The following is a 19,283-nucleotide window of genomic DNA, read 5'->3' on the forward strand; positions in this document are numbered from 1 at the left end:
TTACAAAAAATAAAAATTTTATAAAAGTAAAAATTGTAAAAATATACTCATGGTGTAGGGTATCATATGGTCGGCCATGCCCGACTATACTTTCTTACTTGTTTTTTTAATAAAAATACATTTATTTAAATTTTTATTGCGAAATCTCTTTTTATACCCTACACCACTACAGTGGGGAAGATATTATGCGTTTGTGCTGATGTCTATAACACCCAAAAGTATTGGTCACACACCCACCTTAAAGTATACCAATCAGATCAGAATTACTTTCTGAGTCAGTCGATTTACCTATGTCCGTCTGTCTGTTTGTCCATATAAACTATGTGCACACGCTACAGATCGCAATTGTCAAGATTCATCAAATTTAGTACGAACGCTATTGAAAATCGGTTGAAATAGGCCTACTATTTTCCATAGCCCCCATACAACCGTACCTCCTGAATAGGGCTTTTTGGCTCATAATTATGTTAAATGTTCTATTATGTCAACAAAAATTGACAAAACGATAATTATCCGGCCTCATTTGGCCCTAGCCCCCCTACAAACTCACCTTCAGAATAAGCTTGGAAGGTAAAAATTCCTTTATAAACACTAATAACACAATTAAATTCTATATAAATAACTTTGAAGTATACGAAAATTTCTCTACCAAAATTTATAGAATAGGCCTATATATACCCCTACTCTCCTATGAGCCCTCTTGTAGAAAATCTCTTTTTTGTCAAAATTAAGTAAAAATGTTCCGAATTAAAGTTAAACAACAAATTAAATGCTTTATTACTTAAAAATAATACATATTTTCAACCTACTGACTGGTGTAGGGTATTATATGATCGGTACTATACATTCATACTTGTATAATAACATATTTATGCGAAATTTGATTCTGATATCTTTATTTATCAATAAAATATTCGATTTTCGAAAGTGGATCTTGTACGATAGATAAGACCAATTCTGGACCAATCCAGAAAAAATTTGGTAGACTCAAATAAGTATATTTATTACATAAGTATTTATGGAATTTTAATTGATTTTCTAAAGTGGACCTTATTTGGGAGCTATGACCAATCATATTATTAAGAGTGATATATAAAACAAATTTTTGTCGAATATTATTACAATATCTTGATTTCATTAGCTATGGGCACTTAAGTAATTTTTGAAAGTGGACCTTATATGAGAGCTATGACTAATTGTGGACCGATCCGGAAAAAAAAGTTGCAGGGTGATTTATATGAACTTTAAACACATTCATGACAAGTTTTGTGCCGATATCTTCATACAATCATGTATGAGGGCTATGTTCAAAGGACCGATACTCATCTACTCCGGTAATATAATTTATGTTCGGAAAGTATGTACCTTTGTACCTATGTATAATTAATACCAATGTTAATCCATTGAGCGACTTTCGAGGATTAATTTTAATATGATTCCTAATCGTTCAAATAAATATTATTCCTTACAGATTAAGTTAATGATCTGATTTATAAATACATATTTAATTTTTCTAAACACTCGTCAATTATTTTCTCTCAGTGTAACAAGAATGTGATGTTCTATTTTACATAATCCAGTTTTGAAAGAACAAAAACAAGACTCAACTCGACTAAAATAAAATAAACACAAAAACAGGATACAAGAACTAGCTTTAGTTGAGGAAGAAAATTCTTCTATAAATAACCAAGGCAAAGGCTAACAATTATCACTTGGTGTACAAAGCTGCAGTTGGAAAGTAAAACTAAAGATGGCATCTTTAAACTTGAAGAAACTACAACAAACTATTTTCATTATAATGATGGTTAAAATATATTTAAGTCAGGCAGCAGTACCTGGTCTACAAACAACCACTTATGATGGTAAGAATAATTTAATAAATTACTTAAAACGATGAAAATTTCAACAAATTAATTAAATTTTATATTTCTATATTACAGGCATACCACCCAATTGGTTTGCTAACGTTGATGCTGCTCCTTTTGTACGCCTGGGTTCTAAATACTATTATTTTGAGACTCGCTCCAAGGCTAATTGGTATGATGCTGCCCATATTTGTCGCACCATGAAAGCCAATTTGGTCACCTATGAGAATAGTGCAGAATTTGATGTTGTCAATGATCACATACGCCGTCAGCAATATGATGCCGGTAACTATTATTGGACGGCATCTAATGATCTTGGTACTGAAGGCAAATTCTTTTCAATTGGCACTGGTCTTCCCATGACATTTGATCGTTTTACTCCAGGTAATCCGGATAATAGTTTTGGTAACGAGAATTGTGTTCACTCATGGTTTCATCAAGGACAATATTCAATGAATGATTTGGATTGTAAGAAGGAATGTAATTATATTTGTCAAGCTGAAAATCCTAAAACTATTGCATTTACGGTTTGGTAATTTTTTTTCTTTTTTTTTTTTTAAAAAATGCATTTTTTAATACATATTAGCATATTGTATTTAATTGTATGTAAAATCTGTAATAACTAATTTTCAATAAAGAAGATTATGGAAGTAACTTGAAAGTCGTTTTTGTAAATAGATATTGAATATAGCTAACGGTATTAACTATGTCATAATAACGTGTTTTTTAAATAATATATGAAAAGTTTGTTTTTATTAAAATGGGTTATATAACGCTTGCAACAAAGTTCAAAAGCATGTTACATATCTTTTTTCCAGAAAATCTAGAATTTAGGCTTAAATTTCTGTGTTAAAGAACTAGTTTCATTACTTCTAAAATGAAGATATGTATGTTAATGCATGAGAATGATTTTAATTTATTTAAAAAAAAAAAAAAATCATATAAAATTATAAAATTTTACGAAGGCTTCTATTAAGGCACTGTTTTAAAGGACACATCTTTTTAGTCAATAGATTATACAATAAACTATTCTATAATTTCTAATATAAACTGTTCTATAGTCTCAAGTTTAGAGTCTTCTATAGTCTCAAGTATATACTGTTTTATAGTCTCGTCTATAGACTGTTTTATAGTCTCGACTATAAACTGTTTCATAGTCTCGACTATAGACTGTTTTATAGTCTCGACTATAGACTGTTCTATAGTCTCGACTATAGACTGTTCTATAGTCTCGACTATAGACTGTTCTATAGTCTCGACTATAGACTGTTCTATAGTCTCGACTATAGAATGTTCTATAGTCTCGACTATAGACTGTTCTATAGTCTCGACTATAGACTGTTCTATAGTCTCGACTATAGACTGTTCTATAGTCTCGATTATAGACTGTTCTATAGTCTCGACTATAGACTGCTCTATAGTCTCAAATATAGACTATTCTATAGTCTCGACTATAGACTGTTCTTTAGTCTTGACTATAGACTGTTCTATAGTCTCGACTATAGACTGTTCTTTAGTTATGACTATAGACTGTTCTAAAGTTTCGACTATAGACAGTTCTATAGTCTCAACTATAGACTGTTCTATAGCCTCAACTATAGACAGTTCTATTGTCTCGACTATAGACTGTTCTATGGTCTTGACTATAGACAGTTCTATAGTCTCGACTATAGACAGTTCTATAGTCTCGACCTTTGACAGTTCTATAGTCTCGACTATAGACAGTTCTATAGTCTCGACTATAAACAGTTCTATAGTCTCGATTATAGACAGTTCTATAGTCTCGACTATAGACTGTTCTATAGTCTCGACTATAGACTGTTCTATAGTCTCGACTATAGACTGTTTTATAGTCTCGACTATTGACTGTTCTGTAGTCTCGACTATAAATTACTCTAATTTAAAAAATAACAGTTTGTACAGAACCAAGTACTGTATAAGAAAAATGCATAGTTGTATCTTATAGATACAATTGATTAAACACAAAACTGTTTTACCAAAAAAGAAAACGAAGTAACATAACAGAGGAACTATTTGATAAATGCCACAATAAAAGAAAATAAACAATAACCACTTGTCAATATGACAAATACGAATGTCAGACTAAAAACAAATTCTAAACAAAAACAGAGAATAAAAATCTAATTGAGAGTAAAAACTTACTAAATAAGAGAGTAGATTTTGTATCTAATACAATTAGCTCCACAACGATATGAAAATGATTGAAAAAATAAAAACAGTTTGAATTGGAACTCAAAATAGGCGTATGGGGGATGTTAAAATACGCATCACGTATATGTTGGGGAAAACAAAATAGCAACAACAACAATACAAGTAGTTGTTAATAATAAACAACAACGGTAAAACGATGACAAGTATGTAACGGTGTTGGCACTCTAACACGGTGGTTTGCTGTTTAAAACTCTTTGCAAATAAACCCACAATAGAAGATACATTTTCTTCTTCTCTATTGGATTGTTGTTATATTTGTGCTTTTGGGGGAGGAAGTGGAGAAGTGTTGGGTATAAAACTTGGTCTGTATACCAGGGTGAAGACGAAAAGATAATTTAACTGTGTTTTATTTTACGAGTAAAAACAATAACAACAAAAAAGAAGAGTAGAGCAGAAAATAAAAAATCGAAAATATGTGCTGCAAGTAACAATTATTATCAACTGAATGAAGAAAAACGAATTTTTCCACATTCAAACAGAAGTAGAGAAAATACGAAACGCGTTAACGTTACGTGCAGGTAACGGAAGAAAAATTTCATTAAATGAAAAATATAAAATTTTTATTACTAAAAGGAAGAAAAGAAAAATTGTTATGAAATTTTGTAAAATTAAAATAATAATAGAAAATAAATTATAAAATAAAAGAAAAAAGGTGAAAAGTGCAAGAAAATTTGTCTCAAAAAGTCTGTTAAAAATTTCCTAAACTAAGTTGTTGGTTTCTTTAACAAAAAAAGGGACACATTTCTTACTAATTTTCCTTAAAGGCAGTAATTATGTGTATTGCCAAGTGATATTTTTTGTACAGAAAATTTAAACAAATGTAATAAAAAAAATAAATCTTAATAAAATATTAATATACATACAAATTCATCAATATGTCAACTGAAAGCAATAATACTCCAGTGGATCCCAGAGTTCAGGTGAGTTACAAAAACCTGATAATCCGTAAACATTTAACATTGTGACCAATATAGGTATAAAAACAGTTTAATTTTAGCAAACCCCTTCCCATTATTCTTTAATTGTTTTATACACTGATATAATCAGAGAGCGCCTTAGTATAGATATTATTTTGGATTATTTGTCATTTATCGCTGTTTGTCGTTTTTTTTTTGTGTGTTTTTATTTATTTTTTGCTTTATTATTTATTTTGGCTAACAATGACCCTCATAATCATTTAGTATACATTTTCTGACAGTTTTTCTTTGCCATTCTTATTTCTCACATTTGAAAATCAATTTTCTTTTAATTTTGATTTTCTTCGGATTTTCGCTTTTAAACATGTTTATGACAAATTCATAGTTTTATGTTTATTATTATTCATAGCATTAATATTTACACATGTTCATATCTAAGTATTAACAAACAAATTAAAATATTATAAAGATTTTTTTTTTGCCTTCACCATGACATAAGCATTATTTATAATTGTATTTTATACTCTTCTTGAATATACAGTAAAAAAAATCTCGTTATTTTTTGTCTATTCTCTAGATTACAATAATTTTGTTTTATGTGTTGGCGTCTGTGCCAAAAAATCATTGTTATTTTGTTACTCTAACCCAAATATATTATTGGCTAAAAGTTGAAATGATATCGAACTTTTATTTTCATTTCAATTCATGATAATACGTTATTATTCTACACTAGTATAGTGTAACTGATAATAATTACTACACAAGTTCATAAGTTAGTCTAGTTAATATGCAAAGTTAGTGATTTATCTAGAACACTTCTAGGCAATTTGGGATATTGATATTCACTTTCTATGGTGCCAGGGAGAACCTCATGGTACATCTAAGAAATTTCTTTAAATTCACTAGTAACACATTGTTTAGATAGCCTGGTCAGGAAAGAGCATGTCAGACACACTACTGGTGTTGTGTGATTCTTCTGACAAGCATCTAATCGTACAAAGTGTAGCAAAATTTTTCTAAAAGAGGCCATCACTAATATCTAACTAGGGTCAAAAGAATCAAGATCCTTTTATGATAAATACAGAGCTTTGAAATGTCCTGTCTTAATTTTCTTTATCTTCTTATGCTTTCAGGGAAATATCATATCCCTTTGCAGAACTATTTTGTTAATTAATCATATTTAACCGAATGTATTGGTGTTTAAATCAAAAATAAATATAGATTTCTTCTCTCCTTCTATTTCACCACCTTTCTCTTTCAAAGATAGTAACATGGTAAATTATAGACTTTGATTGCTTAAGGGCCCTTCAGACGATAACACTTTACGTATGACAAGTCTAATGAAAAAGTAAAATGAAATTCCATCCGTACAACAAAAAAGAGAATAAAAGTCGTATGATTAGACTATTCCATAGTCTCAATTATAGATATACAGCCTTATTCATAACATTTTAACAAAGGTTTATAAAACAAAATTTGTATATAGTCTCGACTATATACTCTTCTATAGTATCGCCTATAGTGCAAATAGTCTCATCTATTCTATCGAGAATGGGGCACGGTCAGTCAATTTACTTATAGGCGTTTATAGCTTAAGTATTTACAGCAGTTCAACAATGAGTCAATACATCCTACAACGGCAGTTATTTCCACTAATGTCTTACCAGCTGTTTGGCTCTAATTTGTTTTTCTAATTAGTTATTTCAACTAATGTCTTACCAGCTGTTTGGCTCTAATTTGTTTTTCGTTGCGGGTATACTCTTTGTAAACGAGGGTGAATCTCTTTAGTGTCCCCTTTTAAAGCAAGAAGTGGACATTTTAGAAATAAACTTAAGATTTTTGTTGTCTTCGTAGGACAAGCACATCTTAGTTACTACTCATCTGGACAGTCGGTGGCTAGGGGTAACGCTAAGAGTTAGGTTAACTAACTAGTTGGGGACTGTATGACCGAACTGCTGGTTTGCTTTTCTTTAAAAACAACAAGAGATATTTCGCTTGGCTGAATAATGGACATAATTGTTTTGAACTTATTACTACCCATTAGAAAGCTCATCGTTTTAATCAGTATAGCCAAATCTCAAGTTTAGGTAATATCTGTATATTCCAAGTTGAATTTTGTCTGCCATCAAAATTTCTTCATTACATCTAGTATTCGAGATATCGAGACAGATTATAGTTTAAAAAGACCCCGTTTAATCTGTCAAGTTTACAATTACGATTTATCTTGTTATATATTGTTCCTTCTTCTAGATATTTTAACCTAAAGCCTAAAATAATTTTTTCGCTCTGTTCTGGTGTCTTAAATATTACAAAAAGGTTTTTATTTTGAAATTTTAGGATAGAATATCTCGAACACCAGATGTAAAAAAGAAACTGCCAGTTTCAGCGTAGCTTAATCCTTTAGAAAATTATTTTTGGGTTACAGGTTTGTCGACTTTTCTGGTAATTTAATAAATAGCATGTCTCCTAGTCTATTTATTCAATTTATTACTTAATTGTCGGTATAGTAGAAAAGTTTAGAAGTCTGAAATATACTTAATCTTCTAATCCAAATATATAACTTAGCAGCTCTTCTTTCAATTATAAGATTGTATCATATGATGAATATAAAGTTTCCCCCACTTAGGCGTGGATCCACGACCAAAACCGAAAATTTTCCATACAAAGTATAAAAATGAGGAAAAATTAAAAAAGAAAATAAATAAGTGGAGAGGTACCCACGGGATGCATGTATTGGCTGTGTCTTAAACCCAAACTTGCGGAATGAGAATGTTAGTTAAGAACTAATATACGATGATATCTATATTTCGGAATATGTACGACTTTTCCTTCCTTGTCAGAATATGTTCAGGGTTTACCATGTTCATACCAGACATACCAAGGTGCGTTCTATTTGGCTTATTTGTTAGATTGCTTTTTGGTCTAAACATTTAGTATCTGTTATCTGTATATATACATCCAAAATGTTCAGATAATTTTAACTATAATCTACATAGTTACAATCGCCTATATCGTTCTACTAAACCGTTTTAATAAAGGTTATTTTCTGTTAATATTTGGACAAAGCCCAAAATTATCATCAATCGCCACACTATTCTTAAAAAGTTATTAAAATTTCTTGCCACTATTTATATCTGCTTAATAAAACATAGTAAATTAATAAAGTAATTCTAAAGATAAAAATATCCTTAAATAAAGAAAAAATATTAAACTTAACCTATGACCTTTCCTTCAGTTTCAATATTTATTATTTTCACATTACTTTTTCAATTATTTTCAAAACAATAAAAAATCGAAACGACTATATCGTTTCAATAAAATTTTTAATTACTTTATCCTATAGTTTGCCATTTTTTCATTCATTTTAGGTTGAACTAGAAAAACTCAATACAGCAACGGACAATATCAACAAATATGAAGTAGAACTTGATGTAAGTATTGATTTTTGTTTATTTCTTTATATTTGTTGTCTTCCCACTCTTGAAAATGCATTACAATTAAATTAAATTATATGTGAATGTATTTTGTAATAACAAAAGAAAAACATTTAAATTAAAACAATTTAATTTTCTATCATCCTATAACCGTAAAAAACATCTTACGCTCTAACTAACAAATTGGCACACACACAAAAAAAAACAACATACAGGAAGCGAAATGTGAATTCAAACGTATTTTAGCTGAAAGCGTCGTAAGGATAAAACAGTCTGCACACAAATTAGGAAATTCAATTGAGGCAGCAAAACCCTATTATGAATCTCGTATATATGCGGCACAGGTGAGTGAAATTGTTTGTGGGGTTTTAGATTGTGGGTGTTGTTATGTTGAATAACTAATGGTTGTAGATGTAAAAGAAAATATTAACAAATAACATGTGAAGATATTTGTTGTGCTAAAAATGGGAAGTAATCCCAAGAGGTGTAGTGAGGTTAATTTGTTTAATTAAAGGGAAATCTTCGAGATTTCCCTTTGGGTAAGAATCTTTGTTGTGGAAAAGATATAAAGAAGGTTTTAAATGTGATAAAAAAATCCTGGGCAACAGTATGAACTATCGTTATATAGTTTAAAGTTTGGACTATATTCTAATTTACTGTTTGGTATGATAGCGTCGACGTTGACTAGAATAGTCTGGACTACAATATAGTCTATTGTCTAAACTATAGTAGACTGTATAGTCTGAATAGAATTGGGTTTTTAGTCTGGACTGTAGTCTAGTCTGCAGTCTAGATTATATTCCAGACTAAAGGATTCAATGGACTACAATGTAGTCTAGCCGATTATCTGAACAATAGCCTATAGTTTAGTCAACATTTTGATCTATAACTTGAACTATAAAATGAACTCAAGTCTAATATATACTATAATTAAGTCTAGTCTATATTCAGGACTATATAGTCTATAGTTTAGTCTATAGTCTAATCTATAGTCTAGTTTATAGTCTAGTATATGTTCAGGACTATAGTCTAGTCTATAGACTGGGCTGTAGTCTAGTTTATACTCGAGACTTTAACTTTAGTCTGGACAATAAATAGTCTAGTCTATAGTATGGCCCATAGCTTAGGCTTTAGTCTAGTTTAAAATCTGGGCTACAGTTTAGACTATAGTCGGCACTATAATGTAATCTATATACAGGACTTTAAACTAATCTAGTCTCAGTGTAGACTTTAGTGTAGTCTATAGCCTGAACTATATTATATTCTATTATCTGAAATATAGATTAGTTAAAGTCTGAGCTAGACTTATATTGAGCCTGAACCACAATCTAGTCTGTTCTAAAATTTTATTAAAAACTTTAAAAATAACAAAATGCTATAAAATTCCACAATATTTTAAACGAATCTGTAATCTCTAACATCTACCTTTGAACCTTCCTTTCTACATCTATAATTAACATTATTTATTAACACAAGACTTATAAAATTTAATTAATAAATTTAATATTCATGTTTTCAACCCAACCCAATACAACAACCCGCAAACAAACAGGAATATTAACATCTACCATGTACTATATTATTATATATATACGATTTAATATATTTTTAGCTTGCCAAAGAGACCCAACAGGCAGCATCTAATTATGAGAAGGCAAAATCCATACACGCAGCTGCCAAAGAAATGGTTTATCTGGCCGAACAGGGTTTGGGTGAAAAGTCTACCTTGGATACAGCCTGTCAGGAGATGTTAAGTCATGCAGCCAGTAGGTGTTATACACACTTTATGATTTTTTTATTAAATACGTACAAACAACTGTTATGGTTTTTTTTAATATTTTCCAATGATTTTAATGACATTCTTTCTACTTATTTTGAGTCGATGGCATGTTTTATTTATATAGGTTTTCTTGTTTCTTTAAGGCAAAGTAAATCAATCACAATTAGAGGTTACTGATGCTCGTAATTCTTTGAAAATGTGTCAATTGAAGCTAGAAGTAGCTAATAATCGAGTGGGTAAATTACAGGGACAATTACGACAAGCTATTAAAGCATCAAGGTAAATACTTTATTATGTATGGAACGTGTCATAAGAAGGTACAAGCGACAACAAATCAAATTATTTTTTAAATAGATTTTTTTATTTATCTTGTCTACGGGTAAAATATTCATTAAATCATTTTTGTTACTTATGTTTACAACAAAATCTACTTATTTAGTTCATAACTCTAGTAAGCCTATAGTTTGGACTTTTATCAAGATTGTTTAATCTGCACTAATGTAATGTCTGAACTATAAATGAATCCATAATCTGGATTACAGTCTACTCCTTAATTGAGACTACAAACTACTCAATATTAAAGACTGCAGTCTACTCTGAAGTCTAAACTATAGCCTATAGTCCGAATACATTCTAGTATATGGCCTAGGCTATAGTTTAGTTTCTAGACTGGACTATAATCAATTATATATACTCGTCTATAACTAATCCTATGCTATGGACTATAAACATACTATAGACTTGATAATAGACTGCACTAATGTCTGGACTATAAACAAGTCTATAGTCTGGACTATAAACAAGTCTGGACTATAATTAAGCCTATAGTCTGGGCTATAACCAAGTCTATAGTCTAGTCTATTGTTAAGTCTATAGTCTGTTTATAGTCGTATCTAGTATCAAGTCTGGACCATAATCAAATCAATAGTCTGGACTATAACAAGTCTATATTCTGGGCTATATTTCAACCTATAGTTTGGACTACAATCAAGTTTGACGTCTTGTCTTTAGTCTGTTTATAGTCGTATCTATAGGCTGGACTATAGTTAAGATAATTTAGTCTAGTTTAAACCATTATCTATGGTATGAACTATAGCCAAAACTAGCATGGAGTATACGTTCGTTTATATTCTCGACTATAGTCAGTTCAAGTCTATAATAGGAACTGTTGTTAAGTCTGCAAACTTGAATATAACCAATTCTATAGCATTGTATATGGTCTGGACTACAGTAAAGCCAGAATATAATCTTAACGATAGTCAATACTATAATCTGGACAATACTTAAAACTATAGTCTAGACTATAGACACGTATATAGTGCCGACTATATTCAATGTTATAGCCTGGACTAAAAGTCTATAATATAGTCTATAGACAAGTATATAGTCAGGGGCATAGTCATGTCTCTATACTAAACATTATGGACTATAGACAAACATAATATTTCGAAAGTATGAACTAAAGTTTATAGACTAAATATTCTGATCTCTATTTTTGAATCCTATAGTCTGCAATATAAAGAAGTCTATATTCAATATAATAAAGTCTATATAATAGACTAAATATCACCTTAAATAGACAGGGGTATAGTCATGTCTCTATACTAAACTGAATGGACTATAATCAAACATAATATTTCGATAGTATGAACGATAGTTTGAAGTCTAAATTCTCTGTTCTCATGTGCCAAATTTCATTATATTATCTCCAAAATTGCAACCTGTAGTTTGATTACAAGGTTTAGAAGGCCTATTCGGGGGTACAGTTGTATGGGGGTCTGGTAAAATAATGGACCGATCATAACCATTTTCGATAGGATTCGTCCCTGGAACAATAGAATAAAATTGCGACGTGTAGTTTGATTACAAGATTTACATGGACGGACAGACTGATGGATATAACTAAATTGACTCAGAAAATGATTATTAGCCGATTGGTATACTTTAAGGTGGGTATAAGACCAATATAATGGTGCGTTACAAACATCAGCACAAACCCAATATACCCTCCCACTAAAGTTAAAATACTTTTTTGGATTGAATTTAGTACCATTTTAAAATTGATATTTCTCATGAGTGTAAAACCAGTTTTATGAAAATTACAAATTACATTTAATGTACAACCTTTTTTGGATTATAAGTAAATAATTTCTTTCATATTACATCATTTGAATAAATATTGTTTATTAATAAGTTTATTAAATTTAATGATTTGTGTTTATTTTAAATTTTATTTTTAAATTTCTTTTATTTTTTTCGTTTATTTTTTTTTAGTTTTAATATTAGACGAAATTTACTTTTTATTAATTTATTGGCTTATCAACATGATTTAAATAATTTGTAAGTAAAATGTTGAAATCAGTTTTTGTTTAAATTTCTAAATAAACATTCACAAATCCGTTAAACATTTAATGAAACAAATTAAACATTATATTACAGACCTTATTACGAAACCCGAGCCAATTATAATGGTATATTAAAAGCACAAAAGGAAAAAATCAATAGTCTAGAGAATAGAGTAGCTGAGGCCAAAATGACTTATAATGAAGCTTTAAAAAATCTAGAACAAATTTCCGAAGAAATACACCGTCAACGACAACAGAAACAAGCAAATCTACTGAATTACGAAACAATGTTGAAACAAGTAGAGGTGGATAATGCCTCTTCAAATTATTCCTCACCTATGGGAAGTGGTACTAGTTATACACAATTTCCGTGTGATATTGATACATCTGATGAATACCTTGAGATGCCCGATAAATTGTCCACAAACTCTAGTCCGGTACGACAACGACATCCGGATGAACATGAATGTCCACATCTGCTGCATGACTTTGATGCAGTCTTAACATTTCCTCAAAAAATAGCCAGCGGTATGCATAAATCGGCAAGTACTAGCAATACAAGTGATAATCTCTTTGCCCAGGCCCAAATGCATGGGCCATATGAGATTAAATCAACTGCGGGTAGTGGACAAAATCTAACAAACGATAATAGTTCTAGTACGGGTAAAGGTGGTAGTGGAAGTGGTGGTGGCGGTGGTGGTAGAAGTGGTATAGGAGAAAGTGATGATAATGATATAGAACAGTGGACCGAAATACGTTTGTCACATTCAGAGAGTACTAGCTCGAGTTACTCAAACCAGAGTTTACTGCACGATCATGCAGATGGTCAAGCCGAAGATGCTCAATCCCACCACTCATCATCGTCTTCGTCGGACGAGCCCAAACGTAAAGTTACCTGTACTACTATATTCCAAGAAGAACAACTGGGTAAAAAGCAATCTTTGGCTCAATGGCTTTCACGCTCCAATAGCTTAAAAGTCGGTGGTCGACGCCAGTCTCTAGATCTCCTAATCGATGCCAGTGATAAAGTTAAAGACGTATTTTCGTTTGGCTTTCAAAAAGTCGGACGCAGCTTAGAACGTCGCAATAGTGAGTCGGAAATGAATAGTGAATGTAGTAATGGCTCCACAAATGTAGCCATTGGTGGTAGTGTAATGGGTAGTAGTAGTGGTGGTGGCGTTGGTGGTGCCAATACGTCCACATCTTCAACATCATCGGCTAGTGATTTCCTATTTTTCTCAAGGTCAGTAGACCCATCAACAACAACGCATGACTATACAAATAATAAAAATCAAAAAAGCACTCTCACAAACTCTAGTATTAATAACAATAATAATAATAACAATAACCATAGTAGAGCTTTGCACAAAAAGACTGGATTATTTGGCGCTTTACAAAATCACTTTACAAAATTAAAATAAACATTTCAAGAACAAAATTTACAAAAACAAAATATCAAATAAAACAAACAAAATCTTTTTTGCAAATTATTCTATATACACACTAACACCACCTATATTTTTTTAAGATCAAAAACTATAACAAACTAAATTTTTAATTCTCTCTTTATGAATGTACTTCTTTTTACAAAGGCAAGTACTTCCAATTGGCTGCTGTAGTTACATTTTTAATTGTTTCGTTTTCTTCTTTTTTTTTAAATGTTTTCATAAATATTTTTAATGTTTTTTTATTAACCAAATAATATTTTAAATCAGTCTTGTTCTTAACGGATTTTTAAATTATATTTCTCTATTTTTATATATATTTTTAATACATTTTTTCTATCTCTATAAGTCTTTAATTACTTTACGATGTCTCTATGTATTTTTCTCTTGATTTTTGCATGATTTTTAATCTTTAAAATTAACAAAAAAAATATTTGTTAAAATTTGTTTAAAATTATTATGTAATTAACTATAGTTGTTAATATTTAATTGTTATATACCAATTTTCGATGTTTTAAAAAAATTTAGAATTATAGTAAAAGTTTTAAATATGGAACATAATTGTCCAATTCACAATCGATGTCGTATCGTTGTAGCGTTGTATGTCATAAACATTTTTCAAATACAATTTTTTGAAACAAAAACACTGTACAACACCGCTTCACAGGAAAAATTATATTAGTTCTACAATTAATTCTAGAAAACATGATTTTAGCCTGAACTCGTTCTAGTTTGGCATTGAGACCAATGATTTTTGTTCGAAATTGATACCTTCGGAACTGGTTTTAAGGAAGCGTTATGGAGTCGACGCTCGACGTTCTTTGGAACGCTTCTGGAACTAGTTCTTTAATGAATGATTTTTGTTTGAATTTGTCAACCTCGGAACTAGTCGCATGGAAGAACGTATAAACAAAAATTTCTTTTTTAGCGTTTTTGTTTGAAATTATTAAGATTAGGATCAATTTTGAGAAACTGTTAAGGATTTTTTTTCTTGTACCAATGTTATTTACAAAACTTACACACATATACGTATCTTACGTAAAATTTAATATAATTCTTCCGCACCTCTAATCTTTTAAATATTTTTTGTAAGGATATAAGTACGTTACAAAGCAGCTAACTTTCCCTTCTCTCGGTACCATTCTCTTTAATAGCTTGTAGTTCAGTTGAATGCAAAAATATACATTTGAATGCGTTTTCTATTTCGATAAAAATAAGTTTATACAATTTTAATTTTTTTAAATTTTTTTTTAATTGATTCCAAGAAGTTGTTTCGGAACTAGTATGCGTTTCACTGAACTAGTGTAGTAGCAATGTTTAACTAGTTTGAAAGAACTAGTTGCTTGAAATCTATTTAGAAGTATTTAAGAACTACCACATTATTCTATGGAACGGGTTCCCGAAGTAGTGTCGACACTACTAGTTCCAAGACTATCGTTTAAAAATCTGAAGTGTTTTTTTAGACATCGGATCTATAATGACATTTTAGAAATAAATTCATTTAGCGGAGTATGGCATCAAATCGGATATATTTCAGCATTAATACTTCTCGAGGATCACAAATGAAACTAAGTATTAAGCAACTATTTAGATGATCTTGCCCTTTATTAAAATCATGGAACTACTTCAGAAAATATTTTTTTAACTGAATGAAAACATGATATCTATGTTTTGGTATTATATCTGGTGTCATTATATTCGTATGTACCTACAGGCAATAAATGTCTTAAGATTAAAAATCCTGTTAAGAAATCAAAACTGATTTAAAATATTAAATATACAAAAAAACAACAACACTAAAATAATTTAATTATTTGTTTCTGTTTAATTTTTTTCCATTTAGATCTGAACCAAAAGAACTATTATCGGATGAACAGGTGGAAAATCTCTTACTTAATCATACAGTAGATGAAAACGGCACAATTATTGTGGAAGAGCTTAAATCACCTCTACAACAGCCAATTAGTAATAAATTTGGTTTGCCAACGCTTTTAGTTTAAATACATCTTACAACAACAACAAAAACCCCTAGTAAATTATGTTTAAATTGAATATTTATTCTTAAATTTAATTTTTTGGTTTATTTTTTAAAATTAAATTATAAGAACACATATCAGAATATTGATAAATTACTTTATTAAATAATATAGTAATCTAACATATTGACAAATATAAATTCTGAACTCTATTCAATTTTAACATTTTCTTAAAAGAAACTTTTTTCTCTAAAAGTTCTATTCTTTTGTAATTAACTGGAAAAAAACTATAAAAAACAAAAATTTTGTGATAATAATAAGGTATTTTTAAATGATTTTAATTAACTTAACCATTTGAATTATAATTTAGATATTTTTTATTGACTTTCCTATTTGTTTCTGTAGATTTGTTTTGTAGTAATTATAAAGATATTAAAAAAATTCTTAAGCGAAATGATTAAAGGCTAATTGATAAAATTTTTAAAAACGAAAAACATATGGTTAATTGTGACTTAAATTACATAAATTATATTCTATATAAAATATGTAATTATAATACAAAATAAACAAATTAAATAATAAATATTAAATTTGATGGAGTTTGTTAGTGAAATTTAAACATTTTATTGAGAACAACAAGAATATTAAAAGTTTTTTCTTAAGATATTATATAATGTAGCTGGAAACCAAAATAAAAAATGAAAATAAATTATATTATTCAATTATTAAAAAAAATTAAAGATGAATCGAAATTTTTAATGTTATTGACTAGTGAGTAAGTAAACTTTGATTTTAGGTTTAAAAACGGGTTTTGATAAAAAAATATAAGTGGTTACAGATTTTGTATATTTTCTTCATTAAATGCTTATTTAAGTGGCTAAACCCTAAAAACAAGTAACTACTGAATTTTACTATTCTCTACATTCTTACGACAATAGGATCGACGCTCCGGAACGATCCGAGTCGTACTCGGCCAAAGATTGTCAACCCAGCGACATCTGTATCAATCGAAAGTTTTTTCCCCCAGGAAAAAACTATCGAACACAGTCGAACTGTTACAACAACAACTATTCTCTACAATTGAGTGAAAAAGCTAGATTATATACAAAATGTATTCAAGGTTTTAACATCAAACTTATTATTATTTTAATATTAAAAGCGTGAGGCATTGGACAATTGAATCTTCGAAACGGAACTACCTGAGTCTTACATGGCCAAAGATTGGCATCTCAGCGACAGTTGTATCATTTGAAATTTATTCCCAAGGAAAGAACTATCGAGCAAAGTTGAACCATTACAACAACAACTAATACTAAATAATTATATTTTCAATAAATAAATACATTTTTAATAAATATTTAATTTTTTATACAACACAAAAGTAACGACTTAAAAATCTTATTACGGTTACATATTCTGACGATTTTCTTTGTGTAAAACAATTTGGCAACATTTAAAAAATAATAAAATCTGGCAACACTAACAGCATCTACTTATTTTTTCAATGAACAGAAAATTATTCAACAAGTACTTTATTTCCATCATTAACATAACATTCAATACAAACTTTTACTTACTTTTTGTTCATTTAACACTAATATTTAAATTATTTAACAAAAACTTTACTATTTTTTAAACATAAACACTTTAAAACACAATTTCTTAAGCACACGAAAAAAACAATTTAACAAACCGACGCCACACATTCAACTAATTTCATATACCGTTATAATTTCTCTGTTCTTTTGTTTCTTTTTCAATTTGTACACACTGCAACTGCAGCTAACTTCGGGATTGTTTATATTTGCATAGTAAACAGAAAAATTAAACAGCTGTTTGATTAAAGTTTTTTATTGGGTAAAGTGCAAAATCCTAGAGAATATTTTATTTTTCTGTTTTGTTAAAAATATTTAAGTTATTTTAAATAATTTATCGATTAATATGGATACAAACATAGAAAATGCTTTGATACAAAAGAAAATTATATCTCCTGGCAAAGAGTATATGCCACTTAAAGAAGGTACTAGGGTAAGTGGAAGTTTTAGATATGCGATATGAAAAAAAATCAATAATTCAAGGACTTTTTATTATATGCTTAAGGTCAAATTTCATTTTCAAACCAGGAAGTTAGATGGCACAGTATTGGATGATAGCCGCAAGTTGGGCCGTCCTATGGAATTGGTACTGGGCAAAAAGTTCAAATTAGAAGTATGGGAAGTTATAGTACAAAAAATGGCCTTAAATGAGGTAGCCAAGTTTACGGTGAACAAAAAGGTAGCGTTAATAAGTGTTGACAAGAAAATTTTGAAAGATAATTTAATAATTGAAATAATCATTTCAGTTAGTTTCCCAATATCCTTTTATTGCCAAAACTTTAAGAGATGTAGGCAAAAAAGTTGAAGAGCGCCGTCATTGCTGTGGCATGACTTTACAAAATGAAGGATTGGGTTATAAAGATCTAGATGATTTACTATCAAGTCCTTGTGATTTGGAATTTATTATAGATTTATTTAGTATAGAAAAACCTGAAGACTATAAAAAGGATACATGGCAAATGAGCGATGAAGAAAAGCTAAAAACCTCACTTAAACTTAAAGATGAAGGTAATGAATTCTACAAACAAAAGCAATTTAGCCAAGCAGAAGAATGTTATCGTACCGCAGTGGGTTTATTAGAACAATTAATGTTGAAGTAAGTTAAATATTTAAATAAAATCAACTTTTTCTACTCTACAAAATCTAACAATTTTTTTTCAGAGAAAAACCCCATGATGTAGAGTGGAACGATTTGGCTAAACTTAAAGTTCCTGTTTTACTAAACTATGCTCAGTGTCGTCTATTGGCACAAGACTATTATGCCGTCATCGAACATTGCAACGATGTTTTACAATTAGATTCCGATAATGTTAAGGCATTATTTCGTAGAGCCAAAGCTCACGTTGGTGCTTGGAATCCTCAAGAAGCTCGTGATGATTTCCTAAGAGCTGCACAGTTAGATTCTTCGCTACAAGCAACAGTACACAAGGAATTAAAAGCCATCGACAGGATACAACATGAACGCGATTTGGAGGATAAAAAGCGTTTACAAGCACTTTTTTAGTGACTAAATGGTATTTTTAGACTAGACGTTAAATGTGTATTTTTAGTTGTTGTGACTAGTCCAATGTAATAACTTGCATTATAATCTTATAACAAAATAAAGTAAAAATTATAGATTTTATAATAAAATATAAGATTAATCGTACAATATAAATCAAATTCTTTATATTTTATACAAAATTTAAAAAAAT

At 29.6% G+C, this 19,283-nt stretch overlaps 3 protein-coding genes across 6 annotated transcripts; all 3 read left to right on the top strand.

Moving 5' to 3' along the window:
* Window positions 1-1,698: 1,698 nt before the first annotated feature.
* LOC111684514 (C-type lectin 37Db-like) lies at window positions 1,699-2,519 on the top strand. Its single transcript, XM_023446699.2, has 2 exons — window positions 1,699-1,862; window positions 1,941-2,519. Exons 1-2 carry the CDS (start codon window positions 1,751-1,753, stop codon window positions 2,399-2,401), a joined length of 573 nt encoding a protein of 190 aa, XP_023302467.1. The 5' UTR covers window positions 1,699-1,750; the 3' UTR covers window positions 2,402-2,519.
* A 1,577-nt stretch (window positions 2,520-4,096) lies between these two features.
* Window positions 4,097-16,471, top strand: LOC111684497 (SH3 domain-binding protein 5). Of its 4 annotated transcripts, none has more exons than XM_046946547.1 (8): window positions 4,098-5,017; window positions 8,383-8,445; window positions 8,664-8,792; window positions 10,061-10,214; window positions 10,372-10,507; window positions 12,503-12,568; window positions 12,668-13,662; window positions 15,862-16,471. In XM_046946547.1, exons 1-8 carry the CDS (start codon window positions 4,973-4,975, stop codon window positions 15,924-15,926), a joined length of 1,653 nt encoding a protein of 550 aa, XP_046802503.1. In that variant the 5' UTR covers window positions 4,098-4,972; the 3' UTR covers window positions 15,927-16,471. The 4 variants fall into 4 exon arrangements, with proteins under 4 accessions (XP_023302446.2, XP_046802503.1, XP_023302447.2 ...); XM_023446679.2 differs by having other exon boundaries at window positions 4,100-5,017; window positions 12,668-13,816; window positions 15,862-16,460; XM_023446678.2 differs by lacking the exon at window positions 15,862-16,471 and having other exon boundaries at window positions 4,097-5,017; window positions 12,668-14,153.
* A 1,350-nt stretch (window positions 16,472-17,821) lies between these two features.
* Window positions 17,822-19,144, top strand: LOC111684520 (AH receptor-interacting protein). Its single transcript, XM_023446706.2, has 4 exons — window positions 17,822-18,022; window positions 18,095-18,268; window positions 18,336-18,685; window positions 18,751-19,144. Exons 1-4 carry the CDS (start codon window positions 17,936-17,938, stop codon window positions 19,091-19,093), a joined length of 954 nt encoding a protein of 317 aa, XP_023302474.1. The 5' UTR covers window positions 17,822-17,935; the 3' UTR covers window positions 19,094-19,144.
* The last annotated feature ends 139 nt before the right edge of the window (window positions 19,145-19,283 follow it).

The sequence above is a fragment of the Lucilia cuprina genome, chromosome 3, assembly GCF_022045245.1.
Source record: "Lucilia cuprina isolate Lc7/37 chromosome 3, ASM2204524v1, whole genome shotgun sequence".
Lineage (NCBI taxonomy): Eukaryota > Metazoa > Arthropoda > Insecta > Diptera > Calliphoridae > Lucilia > Lucilia cuprina.